This window comes from Gorilla gorilla, chromosome 4 (assembly GCF_029281585.2).
Source record: "Gorilla gorilla gorilla isolate KB3781 chromosome 4, NHGRI_mGorGor1-v2.1_pri, whole genome shotgun sequence".
Taxonomy (NCBI): Eukaryota; Metazoa; Chordata; class Mammalia; order Primates; family Hominidae; genus Gorilla; species Gorilla gorilla.
Genome location: NC_073228.2, coordinates 30299780 through 30318333, shown reverse-complemented (window position 1 = coordinate 30318333; position 18554 = coordinate 30299780). Strand labels below are relative to the sequence as shown.

Sequence of the window (18554 nt, the reverse complement as noted above, 5' to 3'; positions counted from 1 at the left end):
GGTGGCTCACGCCTGTAATCCCAACACTTTGGGAGGCCGAGGTGGGCAGATCACTTGAGGTCAGGAGTTTGAGACCAGCCTGGCCAACATGGTGAAACGCTGTCTATACTTTAAAAAAAAAAAAAAAAAAATTAGCTGGGTGCAGTGGTGTACACCTGTAATCCCAGCTACGCAGGAGGCTGAGACATGAGAATCGCTTTAACCTGCGAGGCAGAGGTTGCAGTGAGCCAAGATCGTGCCTTTGCACTCCAGCCTGAGCGACAGAGCAAGACTGTCTAAAACAAACAAACAAAAACATATCTAGCTAGGGAAAGGGGAAAGTTTTGGAGATGAAGTTGGGTAATAACACTAAGATATGAATAATATGCTTAATTTTCTCATGTAGTTTACCAATTCTAAAGGTAATTTCTTTTTCTTTTTTTTTTTTTTTTGAGACGGAGTCCCGCTCTGTCGCCCAGGCTGGAGTACAGTGGCGCGATCTCGGCTCACTGCAAGCTCCACCTCCCGGGTTCACGCCATTCTCCTGCCTCAGCCTCCTGAGTAGCTGGGACTACAGGTGCCCGCCGCCACGCCTAACTTTTTTGTATTTTTAGTAGAGACGGGGTTTCACCGTGTTAACCAGGATGGTCTCGATCTCCTGACCTCGTGATCTGCCCGTCTCGGCCTCCCAAAGTGCTGGGATTACAGGCGTGAGCCACCGCGCCCGGCCCTAAAGGTAATTTTAAAAGTCCTCAAAATGTTTTAATTGTAGCATTGCGAAAATAAATATCTAGCTTTCCAAGTTATTATGCACATATTCATACCATCTGTGTCAGTCTGTTCTCATGCTGCTAATAAAGTCATACCTAAGACTGGGTAATTTATAAAGGAAAGAGGTTTAATTGACTCACAGTTCTGCATGACTGAGGAGGCCTCAAGAAACTTACAATCATGGTGTAAGGCACCTTTTCACAGGGCAGCAGGAGAGAAGAATGAGAGTGAAGCAGGGAAAAGCTCCTTATAAAATCATCAGGTCTCGTAAGAACTCAGTATCGTGAGAACCGCATGAGGGTAACCGCCCCCCCGATTCAATTACCTCCCACTGGGTCCTTCCCACAACACGTCGGGATTATGGGAACTACAATTCAAGATGAGATCTGGGTGGGGACATAGCCAAACCACGTCACCATCGTTCCCTAAATGTAAATGAGTAAGAGCCACTTTACTTTTTAAATGAAATAATATGCTTTATTTTAACCGTTCTGGAACAAAAGCAAATGAAAATCGACTCAGAATATCAACAGACATTCCTTTATAGATTCTCAAAGCACAAAGAAATTTGTATGATTTTATAGCACTAACCGCTGCATTTTACAGATGAAACTAATTCCCTGAAGGGTGTGGTGATTGCCAATATGACTTAGCAAATTAGTGGCAGAGCCAGGTGTAGAGCCCAAGTCTCTTGCCTTCTACCAGGTATTTATTCGTTTCACTACCCTACTATCCCTATCTGTGGTTTAAGAATAATACCAGAGGAGATAAATTGTTTCACGCTTTCAAAACAACGTAAAAATTACCTTCTAATCGAGTATTTGGTATTTACTGCTCAATGATCAACTAGAAAAAATATATAATACTAGATGGGATCTAATATATTCTAAATTCTTTAACTGGTAACTTGTCAATTTAAATGTCTTTGAACTATGCTTAGAGTTGTAACATCAAATGCTATAGAAACAAGCTGTAAAAATCTAAATGTCTCAAAATGGAAGCAAAGACATACCTATATAATAATTCATTTATCCAAATGAAATGTAAAGTAAATCCTTACTGGAAATTTTGACTTGAAAATAATAGACCATACAGAATTCTTGGATAGCTCATAAAATTTCAATTCAAATTACTCACAAAAAGTCCCAATGCCCAGTGAATAACAGATGTTTCTTAAAAAGAGATCAATGAATGTATTTTTGGAATGATGTCAGAGATGAGCCTCTTTTATAATCGTTTTTGATTAGACATATAGCTTCATTCACAAAAACACAAACAAGGTCAAAATTCACAGAAAGGATTACTGTGCCCTAAGGAAACATATTTTAGCTGCAGCTATAAATGTGGGTTTGCTTATCAAATTTATATATGAAGTTTTCTATCTTAATCATTGTATAACTAAAGCTTATGCTAGAACAATACCAGAGGGGATAAATTGTTTCACCCTTTCTAAACAATGTAGAAATTACCTTCTAGTCTAGTGTTTGGTACTTATTACTCACTGATCCACTAGGAAAAATATATAATACTAAGCAGGATCTAGTATTTTTTTCCACAATGATGGTGAAGCTAAATAATTAGAATAGAAAATTTGGAATACTTCATTTGGCATTTTATATCTTTACGTCAATTTGTTTATGACATGTTTGGTTTTAGGTTTATTATACAAAGAATGTAAAACAATTTCAATTAAAAATGCATACTACTTTCTTAATTTCTCTTAATTACTTATAAGTAGGCAGTTTAATAACGAAATAAACCTTTCAAGACAAATGGTGATCTCTGAAAAAGTCTTGGACTGATTTGAGGTAAAATCTATAGTGAAATATGACTGAGGTGTGACTAGATTAGACTGCTGTTAATTTTTATGTATCAGTGTGAAAACAAATGGATGAAGAGAACCACCTAATATGAATATTTACATGAAACTAGAAGTGCCCTAGGATCTTTGAATAATTTTAAATTGCATTTAGCTAAGGAAGACTTATTTGAGGACAATACTTTGTATGAATTACTTTATCAAAACTCAAGAATAGGCCAGGCACTGTGGCTCACACCTGTAATCCCAGCAATTTAGGGAGGCAGAGAAGGGCAGATCACGAGGCCAGGAGTTCGAGACCAGCCTGGCCAACATGGTGAAACCCCATCTCTACTAAAAATACAAAAACTAGCTGGGCATGGTGGTGCACACCTGTAGTCCCAGCTACTCAGAAGGCTGAGGCAGGAGAATCGCTTGAACCTGGAGGTGAAGGTTGCAGTGAGCCGAGAGCACATCACTGCATTCCAGCCTGGGCAACAGACCAAGACTCTGTCTCAAAAAAAAAAAAACAAAAAAAACCCCAAAAACTCAAGAATAATAACATTTACATTTCTGAACATAAAATAGTTTTTTAAAAAGTATGCCACTTATTCAATTTACAAATTATTACTTACAACAGAGTTTAACATAAGCATGATGACATATTTTTACTTAGCTTGAGAGTTAAGTATTATTACTTAAAACCAGGAAACATGCCTTTATTTTTGGAAGGAGATGGTTTAAAGTTCTTTATTTCTATTTCATGAGTTTTTCCCAGTTCCAGTTCATTTATCCAAGTTGTTTTTACATTACCATCAATGTCATCAATTTTACTTTCTTCAATATGCAGAATTCCATTCAACTTTGTATCTATGCAATCCTCAGCTTTCACTTCTCTGGCTGAATCTACTTCTTTTATAGTTCTAATTTCAAAAAGGTCTTTAGCTAAAATGCAATCTGAATTGTTAGCCAATCTATTTCCTCTATCAGTTTTGGCTAGGTCATTTTTTTCTTCATCTGTATCTTCAGGATCATAAAGTTCAGGTGTAAAATAGATAGATTCATCTTCTGCTTCTGTTTCAAAATCTCTATTTGAAGTGGACTGTTTATCTTCTTCACTTACTAGAGACAATTCAATGTCTGGATCCAGGACTTCTTCAGAACAGAGCGGATGTTCAGAATGATTTTTTCTAGCAAGGGTGGCATCAATCTTTAATGATGAAATAATGGTTTCTGATTGAGGGCATGATCCAAACGATGTGTTTACTGTCAGATTTGAGGATTCACATTTATCAGTGAAGGGCAAAACAGTCTTACTTTCCATCTTTTCTGTTTTAAAACGGGGAGGACTAGAGGCACTATTCTCTGATGACCCAAGCTCAGGTGTTGCCTTCGGTATTTTACCAGTAAAATACTGTCCCAAAGAATTAAAGCTTGACCAGCTAACTCTCTTTGTTTGTTTGTTGAAAGTTGGGCTTGTGGATCTGGAAATCACAATTTTTTCTGCTTTCCCTGCTTCTTCCAGGAATACTGGATCATCTAAGAATACAAGAATTTAAGAGATTTAACTTTCTGCTCCTAGCTAACATAATTGCTAGGTTAAAATAATTATTTATTAGAAATACCTAAATAACTGTATAGGATACATAACTTAGAGCCCCCAACGAATACTAGTGGATTTTCATCTTGGAACAGAATATTAACTCTGAAAGAAATCTTAGGTCTCTAATGTTTCCTAGCCCAATTTATAATGCTGTCTGGTAAACTATCAAATTCCACAGCAGGGAGCTCAAGAATGAACGAGGAAAGAAGGGGTAAAAGGGAAGAGGAAGGGAGCTGAGTAAAGGAGGGAACAGGCTGTAAACATTTGCCTTGAAAATCCACTAACCAGTGACTGAGAAAAACTTACCTAGACTAATTCTTTTATTTAATAAATAAGGAAAGTGACATAAGGCTAAGTTATTTGCTCAAAGTTATAAAACTGGTTAGTAAGAAGACCAAGACTAGAAACTAGGTTTCCTGATTACCAAGTTAATCGGCTTGAATTCACTATAGTGAATTTTGTATTACTATTTTGTAGTACTTATATACTACAAAATACATGTTTAAAAATTGATGTTTTTCTTTTTTTTAGTCCGAGTTTTGCTTTTGTTGCCCAGGCTGGAGTGCAGTGGCGCAGTCCTGGCTCACTGCAACCTCCACCTCCCAGTTCAAGCAACTCTCCTGCCTCAGCCTCCTGAGTAGCTGGGATTACAGACAGCTGCCTCCACACCCAGCTAATTTTTGTATTTTTTTAGTAGAGACGGTGTTTCACCACACTGGTCAGGCTGGTCTCGGACTCCTGACCTTGGATGATCCACCCGCCTTGGATATATGAATTAAAACAACTGAAATTATATCCAATGGAATAGACCAGAGTTTGGCAAACCTTTTCTGTCATAGGCCAGATAGGAATATTTAGGCTTTGTGGGGCATAATGTATCTGTTGCGACTACTCAGTTATGCTGTTCTAGTGCAATACACACAAATACTCAACTCTGCTGTTGTTTCTAAAATGTAAATAAATGGGCATGACTACATTTCATTAAACTTTATTTACAAAAACAGGCAGCAGGCCAAATTTGGCCCATGGGCCACAGTTTGCCAATCTGATACAGATGATTATTTCAAAATATTTTAAAATATTATTTTTCATCACTTAAAATAAATGTCTCTCACCTCCTAAAAATAAGTTCATGAGAACTATCTATATAGGAAAAGAAGTTCATATAGAAGTATCTACATAAAAATTAGGCCAAATTTTTATATAGCCTTTAGAATAACATCTACCACTTATATGGTACTTTACAATGCTGTGATATTTATAATTTTGACCTTTACAACCCAACCTGAAGGGATAGCTAGGCAGGCATTTTTTTTTTCCTATTACGACTCAAAAAGGACAAATGACTTGCTCATGATCACAAAGCTAGTAAGTGGCAAAGCCAGTTAGTGGAAAACCAGAAAATATGCTCTGGTCTCCTGACAAAAGTTTGTTCCCATTACAGTACACCATACTGTTTCACTACTTTATGATAACACCTTATATTACAAACCACCATATTTAAGGAATTAATCTATACCCAAATAAATATCATTTCACTAAATATAATGAAAGACTTCTCTATCAAAGGTAAATGGGAAGAACTTTTCATACTTTTCTCCTTTCTGGAGATAATGCTACTTGGTAGAGGTGAATTTTTGGTAATAATTTTAGGACACTGTAGTTCCTGGACACATATCTTTGCTTCATCTTCCACAAAATTTTCTGGTGATAGATGACTTGCTGCTTCCAGTAAATAAGGTGGGGTACTGTACTTTAAAGAGGTCACTTCAAGTGTAGACTCATTGTCCTGTATATTGGTTCTGTCCTTTATGGATACATTAAGAACTTTTTGATGCTTTTTGGAAAATTCAGCCAAGGACTCCAGTGCACTTTCAAAGGTTGAATGGTGCTGAATCTGCTGCCGTACCCATTTAGAAAGTCCTAAAGAAAAAGGTAAACCCAGGGAAAATTTGGTTACTTAGTTATTAAAATATTACATGCTAAGGTAATACACTTGCTTTTTCTAGTGAAGTAATCTAATTTGTATTTTGAATATACAGAATGGTTCTCCATATGTTTTTTTCTGCAATTCAGCAATTTTACTACATATGTATCAGTAACATATGAGTAACATTCTCTTTATATACAGTAATTGTCAAATGGAGAGAGCAAAGAGGCAGTAGAAGTAGGGCAGAGATGGGAAAACATATTCTCTGGTTAAGAATAACTGGTGAATATGGCAAATTTAATTTCATCATAATTCCCCACAAAAATTGCCTTTTTTTTTTTGTAGGGAAACTAGAAGTTGTAAACAATACAACTTTCCATTCTAATATTCTAAATTTTACTCCTTTTGCAAAAATAATTTCAAGATTCTAGTCTCAAGTTTTTTTGTTCCCTTCCTCCACCAATTCCAAATATATCTTAAATTAAAATTATTCTGGAGGTGAAATAAGTAACACTGTCGTATGGGTAAATCACATCCCTTCTGAATTTTTATGATATAATTATTTTTAATATATAATCAAGTTATAAAGGATATGATTTGACCTGTGACATAAAAACTGCACAAAAATGAAACCTAAGAGTTTAAGGTGTTTTCTAGTATGGTGTGCTTCCAAATGAAATGCAAAATCAGGTATTTGGACTTTTACAAAATAAATATTCCCTGCTAACACTACTAAAACTAGCATCATCTTTTGGAGGAATTAGTTTTAAAAGTCACTATAGGGTAAAAATTTAAGTTCTAGATTTTAAAACTAAAAAAATTTTAAATAAGCCATTTCCCTTGAAGTTTTTTATTTTGTTCATTTGGGGAATATGATTAGACCATAAAAATATGTGAAATTCTCTAAAATTGAAAATTTTTAGGCTGAGTCTGGTGGCTCACATGTATAATCCCAGCATTTGGGGAGGCTGAGGTGGGAAGATTGCTTGAGGCCAGGAGTTCAAGGTTTCAGTGAACTATGGTCACGTCACTGCACTCCAGCCTGGGCAACAGAGTAAGACCTGTCTCTAAAAAAGAAATAAGTAAATAAAAATAAGAATTTTAGTACTATATTTACCTCTTCATTTCAACCTTTTTATAATCAAAGAAAGCCTTTTCAGTGTAAAATATCATTGTCTGCTTTTGAAAACTTGAAAGAATCTGAGCTCCACCTGCTGACTAGACACCAGCACTTAGCATTTTTGCCTTTAGTTACTGTTTGACCTATGCTACTGCACACTTTACGTGGAAAGGGAAGATAAAACAAATAAAGCAATATTTTCTGCTTTATGTTTTAATATCAAACCAAATACAGTAATTAAGCTCTGAAATTGAAAAGGTAGAGTCTACACCCATACATGGCTAATCTAAAACAAAATTTAACATCTCTTTATTATAATAAAATGTATTTTATTTTTAGCTAAAAGGTAATAATAAAGATACACATGTATCCCATAGCTCTTTAGTAATCACTCCTGGTATTGACTCTGAAAACTGTTTACTGTTGGATGAAACCATCGAGTGAGAAAAAAATGATACTACTGCCTGCATCAAAGCGGTAGGAAAATTTGTGGCACCCTCTTGTCATGATCCCCACTTCAGAATATATCTGGCTGCTTCTTCCTGGGGAGAAAAGAGAAAACTGGACCTTATGTCTTTTTCTGGGAGGCTGCCCCAGGGACTGGCTTCTATCTTACCTGTCCTGAATAGCTGACATGAGCTGGCATACCCTACATGCCCAGGGGCCACTAAGAACAAAAGCGCTGTGCAGCAAGTTTCTGCTCCACAGGAACCACAGTGCAACAGAGGCCCATATAGTTTGATGGCCGCTCCCTCAGGGGGACAGAAAAGCCTGGAGTGTGCATCCAACATCTTGGCTTTTCAAGGAGCTGTCTAGGGACTAGTTTCTGTCTTGCTTGTCATAGAGTACTGACTGGACCTAGCATACTCTGTATGCCTGGAATCTACTAAGAACAAAAGAGTCAGGCGTGATGGCTCATGCCTGTAATCCCAGCACTTAGGGAGGCCGAGGCAGGCAGATGACTTGAGCCCAGGAGTTTGAGACCAGCGTGGACAACATGGTGAAACCCCATCTCTACAAAAAATACAAGAATTAGCTGGGTATAGTGGTGTACACCTGTGGTCCCAGTTACTTGGGAGACTGAGGTGGGAGGATCCCTTGAACCCAGGAAGCCGAGGCTGCAATGAGCTGAGATTGTACCACTGCATTCCAACATGGGCGACAGAGTGAGACCTTGACCAAAAAAAAAAAAAAACCCAGCAAATATTTCTAATGAGGAATTTACAGACAAGTCCAAAGAAGACAGATCCACAGAAAAGGTTTGAGAGGCTCCCAGAATGCCTACCAGGGCTGATGAGTGAAGGTCTTTCCCTGTACAAAACCAGTTAGTAAACACTGTGAGAGGTGGCTGTTTTTTCAAATGTGTGGATACCATACAAGGTTACAAGAAACACAAAGAAACAGGAAAAAATAACCCTGTCAAAGGAACAAAATAAGTCTCCAGAAACCAACCCTTAAAAAAAAAAAAGCTATATGAATTACCTGGCAAGGAATTTAAAATAACTGTCAACATGATGCTCACAAGTTCAAGAAAATAATATAGAAAAAAAGGAGAATTTCAACAAAGATAAAGAATACAAAAAAGAACTAAAGAGGTTTTGGAGCTAAAAAATGCAATAACTGGACTGAAAAATTCAATACAGGGGTTCATCAGCAGACTTGATCAAGCAGAAGGAAGAATCAGGAAATTTGTTTATTTTATTTTACTTTATTTTATATATTTTATATTCTGTTATGTTATGTTATGTTATGTTATGTTATGTTATTTTTTTGAGACAGTCTCGCTCTGTCGCCCAGGCTGGAGTGCAGTGGTGCCATCTCGGCTCACTGAAACCTCCGCCTCCCTGATTCAAGCGATTCTCCTGCCTCAGCCTCTCGAGTAGCTGGGACTACAGGCATGTACCACCACACCCGGCTAATTGTCATATTTTTAGTAGAGGTGGGGTTTCACCACGTTAGCCAGGCTGGTCTCGAACTCCTGACCTCAAGTGATCCACCTTCCTCAGCCTCCCAAAGTGCTAAGAATCAGGAAATTTGAAGGCAAGTCGTTTGAAATCATCCAGTCAGGGAAGCAAAAAGGAAAAAACAAAATGGAAAAAAAAAAGTGAAGGCTTATGACTTCATTTATGACTTGACTTATAGGGCACTGTCAAGCTGACCAATATACACATTCTGGGAGTCCTAGAAAGAGAAAGAGAGAAAGGAGCAGAAAGCTTATTTATAGAAATAATAACCGAAAACTTAATAAACCTGGGGGAAGGAAAATGACATCCAAATACATGAAGCCCAGCGAACCTGAACAGGATGAACCCAAAAGTCTGTACCAAAACACTTTATAATCAAAGTGTCAAAAGTCAAAGAAAACAATAGAAATTTGAAAACAGCAAGATAAAAGCAACTTGTCATATACAAATGAAGTCCCATAAGACAGTCACTAGGCCGGGCATGAAGGCTCATGCCTATAATCCCAACACTTTGGGAGGCAGAGGTAGGAGAATTGCTTGAGCCGAGGAGTTTGAGATTAGCCTGGGCAACATAGTGAGACCCCATCTCTACAAAAAAAATTAAAAATTAGCCAGGTCTGGTGGTGCATGCCTGTAGTCCCAGCTGAGGCTGAGGTGGGAGGATCACTTGAGCCTGGGAGGCTGAGGCTGCAGTGAGTCATGATCATGCCATTGGACTCCTGCCTGCATGGCAGAGTAACACCCTGTCTCCAAAAAAAAGAGAAAGATTTCTCAGGCAACATCTTGCATGCTGTAAGGAAGTGGGATGACATGTTTGAAGGGCTGAAAGAAAAAAACCTGCCAGTGAAGGATATTATATCTGGTAAAGCCATCTATCAAAATGAATAAGAGGTAAAAACTTTTCCAGATAAGCAAAAGCTGAGGGACTTCACCACTAAACGTGCCTTACAAGATATGCTAAAGGAAGCCTGCTAAACAGCAACACAAAAGCATAAAGTTTGCTCGTGAAGTTAAAAGTGTACACAAATACAGGATACTTTAATATAACAACAGTGATACATAAATAATGTTTAATTCTATACAGAAGTTAAAAGACAAAGTGTGAAAATAACTATAATAGTATGTTAGTGGATACACTATATAAAAGGGTATAATTTGTGACTTTAATAATAAAATGTGATGGGAAAAGTAAAAGTGTAGAGTTTATACAACTGAAATTAATTTGTTAGCTGAAAATATTGTTATAACTATGTTTTATGTAAGACCCATGTAACCACAAAGGAAATATCTATAGAAGGTATACAAAAGAAAAATGAGAAAGGAATCAAAGCATTTTTCTTCAAAAAATTAAAAAATGAAAAGCTTTTAAGACCAGCAACAAAGCAAGGATGTTCATTCTCACTACTTCTATTTAGCTTAGTACTAAGAGTCCTAGCCAGACTATTAGGCAAGAAAATGAAATAAAAGGAATCCAAATTGAAAAAGAATAAAGTGAAATGATCTCTCTTTGCAGATGACATGATCTTTTATGTGGAAAACCCTAAAGATTGAAAAAAAACCTGTTAGGACTAATAAACAAATCCAGTAAAGTTGCAGAATACAAAAATCAATGTACAAAAATCACTTGCAATTCTATACACTAAAAACAACCAAAAGACGAATGTAAGAAAACAATCCCATTTATAATAGTATGAATGAAGCTGGAAACCATCATTCTCAGCACACTATCGCAAGGACAGAAAACCAAACATCGCATGTTCTCACTCATAGGTGAGAACTGAACAATGAGAACACTTGGACACAGGAAGGGGGACATCACACACCGGGGCCTGTTGTGGGGTGGGGGGAGGGGGGAGGGATAGCATTAGGAGATATACCTAATGTAAACAACGAGTTAATGGGTGCAGCACACTAACATGGGACATGTATACAAATGTAACAAACCTGCACGTTGTGCACATGTACCCTAGAACTTAAAGTATAATAATAAAAATTAAAATTAAAATTAAAAAAAACTCAAACCAGGGGGAAAAAATAGCATCAAAAATAATAAAATACCTAGGAATAAACAACTAAGGAGGCAAAAAACCTGTACACTGAAAATTATAAAACATTGCTGAAAAACAGTAAAGATAACACAAATAAATGGAAAGATATCCCATGTTCACAGATTGGAACACCTAATATTGTCAGAATGTCCATACTACTGAAAGCAATCTTTTTTTGAGACAGAATCTTGCTCTGTCGCCCAGGCTAGAGTGCAGTGGCACGGTCTTGGCTCACTGCAACCTCCGCCTCCCCAGGTTCAAGCCATTCTCCTGCCTCAGCCTCCCGAATAGTTGGGATTACAGGCACCCGCCACCGCACCTGGCTAATTTTTGTATTTTTAATAGAGATGGGGTTTCACCATGTTGGCCAGGCTGGTCTCGAACTCCTGACCTCGTGATCCACCTGCCTTGGCCTCCCAAAACACTGGGATTACAGGCGTGAGCCATCATGCCCGGCCGCAATCTAAATTCATATGGAACCACAAAGGACCACAAATAGGCAAAAGAACCTTGAGAAAAATGATAAAAGCTGCAGGCATCATACCTCCCGATTCTAAAATACATTACACAGCTGTAGTAGTCAAAAAAGTATGGTACTGGCATAAAGAAAACCATATAAGCCAATGGAACATAATAGAGAGCTCAGAAGCAGATCCACACATATATGGTCAGCGGATCTTCAACAGGGTGTCATTGGGGATTGATATGCTTTGGTTATTTGTTTCCTCCAAAGCTCATGTTGAAATGTGTTCCCCCATGTCATAGGTGGGGCCTAGTGGGAGGTATGTGGGTCATGGGGACAGAACCCTCATGAAAGGCTTGGTGCTATGATTGTAGACTTTCTGAGGTCCTCATTAGAAGCAGATGCTGATGCCATGATTCTTGTGCAGCCTGCAGAACCATAAGCCAAATAAATCTCTTATCTTTATAAATTATCCAGTCTTGGTGTTGGCAATGATTGTTTGGGTATGACACCAAAAACACAGGCAATAAAAGCAAAATTAGACAAGGAAGACCATGTTAAACTAAAAAACTTCTGTGCAGCAAAGTAAATAATCAGCAGAGTCAAAAGGCAGCCTATAGAATGGGAGAAAATAATTTGCAACGCATATATCTGATAAAGAGTTAATCCCCAAAATATATAAGAAACTCCTATATCTCAATAGAAAAAACAAACAAAAAAACACACCAAAAACCAAACCAAAAAAAACAGATACGCAAAGAAATCCAAATAACCCAATTAAAAAATGAGCAAATGAAAAGATGTTTCTCCAAAGAAGACATATGATTTGGCCAACAGGTATAGAAAAGATGCTTAACATCCCTATTCATCAGAGAAATGCAAATCAAATCCACACTGTGCTATCACATTATACCTGGTAGGAGAGCCATTATGAAATTTTAAAAAGAAAAAGAAGAAAAAAGGAAATAAGCATTAGGGAGGATATGGAGAAACTGGAACCCTTGTGTGCTATTGGTGGGAATGTTAAATGGTGCAGTTGCTATGAAGAACAGTATCAAATCAAAAAATTAAACTTAGAACTATGATGATTCGCCAAATCCTACGCTTGGTATTTGTTCAAAAAAATTGAAATCAGCATCTCGAAGAGATATCTGCATTCCCATGTCCATTGCAGCATTGTTCCCAATATCCATGAGGGGGAAACAACCTAAATGTCTACTGACAGATGAATGGATAAAGAAAATATGGTATAATGTATACATAAAATAAAATATTAAGCAGTCATTGAAAAGAAGGAAATCCTGCAACATAGATGAACCTTGAGGACATTATGCTAACTGAAATAAGCCAGTTACAGAAGGACAAATACTGCATAATTCAATTTATATGAGGTATCCAAAACAGTCAAACTAATAGAAGCAGAAAGTATAGCGGTGGTTGTCGGTGGACGGGGGGGAGAGGGAAATGGGGCATTGCTGTTCAGTTGGTGTTAAGTTTCAGTTATGTAAGATTTAAAAGTTCTAGATATCTGCTGTGAAATACTGTGCTTATAGTTAACAATATTGTACTGTGCACTTAATAAGATAGTAGAGCTCATGTTATGTGTTTTTCACCACAATAAAAATAAGAAGATTGTTACTAGTTTTTACTCTAAGCCCAGCTGAGATCTTACCAGATATATAGCGACTTGGGTTATTCCTAAAGCGATCATCCACTAGAATAAGAGCTCCCCAATCATTTCTGTGTCTAATACATCTAGAAAAAATAGGGAAAAAGTCAAATAATTATAACATCAGAAATAAATCCAGTTTTCCAGTGGGACAGACAGAAAATTGGAAAAAATCAATTTTATAGATTCCTTTAAACAATTTGTTATTATCAGAAAAGTTATAGAAGCTACCCAACACAATGTAACAAACTAGATGTATTAAAAATTCCCTACTTTTTCCAAATACGGATAACTTGCATCCAAAATGTTGTATTTTATTTTGCACTCAAGGAAATTATAGAAAATATATTCTAAGATCTTTCTTAGCCACATAGACCGTTTTCTTTTTTTTACCTTAAGTATTATAAATAATTGTAGGTTTTATGTAAAGGTCCTTTTTACTAGTTTGATGAGAGTTTTAAATCATGAATAAACATTTAATTTTGTCAAAAATATTCTAAAATTCAATTGACATAACATGTAGTTTTTCTTCTTTTGACTGTTAATATCGTAGATTACACTGGTTCATTTTCAAACACTGAATCATCCTTGCATTCCTAGTCATGGTGTATTATTCTTTTTATAGATTGTTGGATTCAATTTGCTAGTTTAAAAAAACACATTAAAAATAAAAACATACTTTTTAATAATTATTAAACAATTTTAAAGTGTACAATGCAATGGTTTTTGGTATATTTACAAGGCTGTATAACCTATACCACTTATCTATCCCAGAACATTTTCACCACCACCCTGTGCCCACTAATTGTTACTCCAAATTATCCCAATTATTCCCCATTACCTCTGGCAACCACTAATCTTTCTGTCCTTAGAGAGTTGCCAATTCTGGACATTTCATTTAACGGGAATCAGACAATATGTAGCATTTTGTATCTGGCATATTTCACTGAACATGATGTTTTCAAGATTCACTCATATTGTATCATTTCTCAGTACTTCATTTATAAGTTAATGTTTCCAGTTTTTGGCTACTATGAATAATGCTGCTATAAACATTTGGGTACAAGTTTTTATATGAATACATGTTTTTTATTCTCTTGGGCATACACCTAGAAGTGGAATTGGGGAGTCATATAGTAATTCTATGTTTAACTTTTTCAAACACTGCCATACTGTTTTCCAAAGCAGCTGCACATTTTACATTCCCACCACCTACGTACAAGGGTTCCAAAATCTCCACATCCTCACCATCATTTGTTATTGTATAACCTTCTAAAAATATATCTACCCTAGAAAGTGTGAAATAATATTTCATTATGGCTTTGATTTGCATTTCCCTAACAACCAATGATGTTGAACATCATTTTTTATGTGCTTACTGGCCATTTGTGTATCCTTTTTTGGAGAAGTCTGTTCAAATTATTGGTCCATTTTTAACGGCCCATTTTGTCTTTTTATTATTAAGTTGTAAGAGTTCTTTATATATGCTGGATACTAGATCCTGCTACACATGATTTACAAATATTTTCTCCATATGTGAGTTGTCTTTTCCATTTCTTGATACTGTCCTTTGAAGAATAAAAATTTGAACTGTAACAAAGTCCAATTTATCTGCTTTTTCTTTGGTTGCTTGTGCTTCTGATAGCAGATCTAAGAAACTATTGCCTAATACAAGGTCAAGAAAATTTATACCTCTGTTTTTGCCTTTTTCTGTCTTTGATCCACTTTGAGTTAACTTTTGTATACGGTGTGAGGTAGGAGTCTAATTTCATTATTTGCACAGATATCCAGTTGTCCCAACACCATCTGTTGAAAAGACTATGCTTTCTTTGAGTTGTCTTGGCACTCTTGTCAAAAACCAGTTCACTGTAGATGTATGAATTTGTTTATGGACCCTCAATTCTACCCATTGATCTATACATCTGTCTTTATGCCAGTACAACATAGTCTTGATTATTGTAGCTTTGTAGTAAGTTTGAAATAGAAAACTGTTTGTTCTCCTAGTATGTTCTTCTTTTTCAAGATTGTTTTGACTATTCTGGGTTCCTTGCTTTTCCATAATAATTTTAGAATCAGCTTCTCAATTCCTGCCAGAAAGTCAGCTGGGATTTTGATTAGTATTGTATTTAACCTCTATATCAATATAGGGGAGTGTTGATATCCTAACGATAAGTCTTCTAATCCATGAACGTGGGATTCTTTCCGTTTATTTAGAATTTTCTTTCAATAATGTCTTGCAGTTTTCAGTATACAGATCTTTCATCTCCTTAGTTAAGTATATTTCTAAGTATTTTCTTCTTTCTGATGTTATTTTAAATGGTATTTTTTAAGTTCATTTTTAGATTTTTGGCTGCTAGTGAATAAAAATGTCATTGATTTTTTAATATTGGTCTTGTAACCTGAAACCTTGCTGAACCTATCAGTTCTGTTATTTTAAAAATGGATTTCTTAGAATTTTCTTAGAATGTAATATATCATTTGCAAATAAAAATAGTTCTGCTTCCTCCTTTCCAATCTGTATACCTTTCTTTCTTCTTCTTGTCTCACTGCCCTGGTTAGAACCTCCAATACAATATTGAATAGAAGTGGTAAGAGTGAAAATCACTGTCGTGATCTTGAACTTAGGAAAAACATTTCAGTCTTTTACGATTAAGTGTGATGTTAGCTGTGAGCTTTTAATAGATGACCTCATTAAAGCTAAGTAAGTAACCTTATATTCCCACTTTGTTGAGTATTTTCATCATGAAAATGTGTTGAATACTGTTTTATGCTTTTTTTTTTGCATCTTGAGAAGATCGTATGGTTTTGGTCTTCTAATATGGTGTATTACATTAATTGATTTTATAAAGCATGTTGAACCAATCTTGGATTGCTGGGATAAATCTTACTTGGTCATGGTGTATAATCCTTTTAGTATGTTGCTGATTCTGTCAATGGCTTTTATTTCTATAGTCATATGAAATATTGCTGTACAATCTTCTTTTCTCGTAATGTATTTTACTTGTTTTAGTATCAGGTAATACGGGCCACATAGAATGAGTTTGTAAATATTTCTCTTCCATTTTTTGCTAGAGTTAATGAAAGATTAATGCAAATTCTTCTGTAAATTTTTGGTAGAATTCACCAGTGAAGCCATTTGATCGTGAGGCTGAGGCAGAAGAATCACTTGAACCTGGGAGGTAGAGGTTGCAGTGAGCTGAGATCACGCCACTGCATTCCAGCCTGAGTGACAGAGTGAGACTTTGTCTCACAAAAAAAAAAAAAAAAAAAAGGCCAGGCGCGGTGGCTCACGCCTGTAATCCCAGCACTTTGGGAGGCCAAGGTGGGCAGATCACGAGATCAGGAGATCGATATCATCCTGGCTAACACAGTGAAACCCTGTCTCTACTAAATATACAAAAAAATTAGCTGGGTGTGGTGGCGGGCACCTGTAGTCCCAGCTACTCGGGAGGCTGAGGCAGGAGAATGGCATGAACCTGGGAGGTGGAGCTTGCAGTAAGATGAGATTGCGCCACTGTACTCCAGCCTGGGCAACAGATAGAGACTCTGTCTCAAAAAAAAAAAAAAAAAAGGGGGTGGGAAGTGTTTTGATGACAAATTCTGTCTTTACTTGTTATACATCTATTCAGATATTCTATTTCAGCTGGTCGCAGTGGCTCACACCTGTAATCTCAGCAGTTTGGGAGGTGGATCACGAGGTCAGGAGTTCAAGATCAGCCTGGCCAACACAGTGAAACCCCGTCTCTTCTAAAAATGCAGCCGGGCATGGTGGCAGGCACCTGTAATCCTAGCTACTCAGGAGGCTGAGGCAGGAGAATTGCTTGAACCTGGGAGGCAGAGGTTGCAGTGAGCCGAGATCATGCCATTGCACTCCAGCCCAGGCAACAGTGTGAGACTCTGTCTCAAAAAAAAAAAAAAAAAAAAGATATTCTATTTCTTCTTGATATATTCTCAGTATTTTGTGTCTATCTATGAATTTGTCCATTTAATCTAAGTTATTTGTCATCACACAATTTTTGAAGGTATTCTCTTATAATCCTTTGTATTTCTGTAAGGTAGTAACATCCCCTCTTTCATTTCTAATTTTAGTGAATTAGAACTTCTCTGTATTTTCTTTGGTCAGTCTTGGTACAGGTCTGTCTTGTTGATCTTTTCAAAAAATCAACTTTTGTTACCTTGGTTATTCTCTACTGTTCTTTGAATTCTCTATTTCATTTATTTCCTTTTTAATCTCTAGTATTTCCTTTAATTGCCTCGCTTTGGGTTTAGTTTGCTCTTTTTTTTCCCTAATTCCTTAAGGAGGAAGGTTAGATTATTGATTCCAGATGTTTATTCTTTTAAAATACAGATGTTTACAGTATTTTTTTTTTTTAGACAGAGTCTCACTCTGTCAGCCAGGATGGAGTGCAGTGGCATGATCTCAGCTCACTGAAACCTCCGCCCCCTGGGCTCAAGCAGTTCTCCTGCCTCAGCCTCCCAAGTAGCTGGGATTACAGGCGTGTGCTACCACACTTGGCTAATTTTTGTATTTTTAGTAGAGACGGGGTTTCACCATGTTGGCCAGGCTGGTCTCGAACTCCTGACCTCAGGTAATCTGCCCGTGTTGGCCTCCCAAAGTGCTAGGATTACACACGTGAGCCACCGCGCCTGGCCTAGATGTTTACAGCTTTTTTAAGTTTCCCTGGGAGCAGTACTTTCACTGTGTCCCCAAAATTTTGGGACATTGTTTCCATTTTCATTTATCACAATGTATTTTTCAATTTTTCTTCTGATTTCTTCTTTGACCCACTGGTTGTTTAAAAGTATATCATTGAATTTCCATGTATTTGTGAGTTTTCCATTTTTCCTCCCATTATTGATTTCTGGTTTATTTCATTGTAGTCAGAAATAATACTTGTAATGATTTCAACCTCTTAACATTTATGGAACCTTATATTTTATGGATGAACAGATGGCCTATCCTGAAGAACGTGCCACGTTCACTTGAGCAGAATGCGTATTTTCCTGTTGTTGGGTGAAGTGTGCTACAGATGTCTGTTAGGTTTGTTTGTAGTTGTTGGTTTGTAGTTTTGTTCAAGGCTTTTATTTTCTGTTGATTTTCCTTCTAGTTGTTCTACCCATTATTGAGTAGGGTATGGAAGTCTCCAAGTATTACTAAATTATTGATTTCTGATGCTTTTTGCTAGATGTGTTTTGGGGCCTTTTTGTT

The 18554-nt window shown here is 36.7% G+C and overlaps 1 protein-coding gene across 3 annotated transcripts in view; it reads right to left on the bottom strand.

Moving 5' to 3' along the window:
* Positions 1-1200: 1200 nt before the first annotated feature.
* BRIP1 (BRCA1 interacting DNA helicase 1) overlaps positions 1201-18554 on the bottom strand; it is a 182745-nt gene continuing 165391 nt past the window's right edge. For all 3 annotated transcript variants that reach the window (XM_019026137.4, XM_055386965.2, XM_055386968.2), the window contains 3 exons: positions 13349-13431; positions 5745-6074; positions 1201-4087 (listed from right to left, as the gene is read on the bottom strand). In XM_019026137.4, the coding sequence (XP_018881682.2) occupies positions 3243-4087; positions 5745-6074; positions 13349-13431 (1258 nt within the window). In that variant the 3' untranslated portion in view covers positions 1201-3242. The remainder of the gene's footprint in view (positions 4088-5744; positions 6075-13348; positions 13432-18554) is intronic.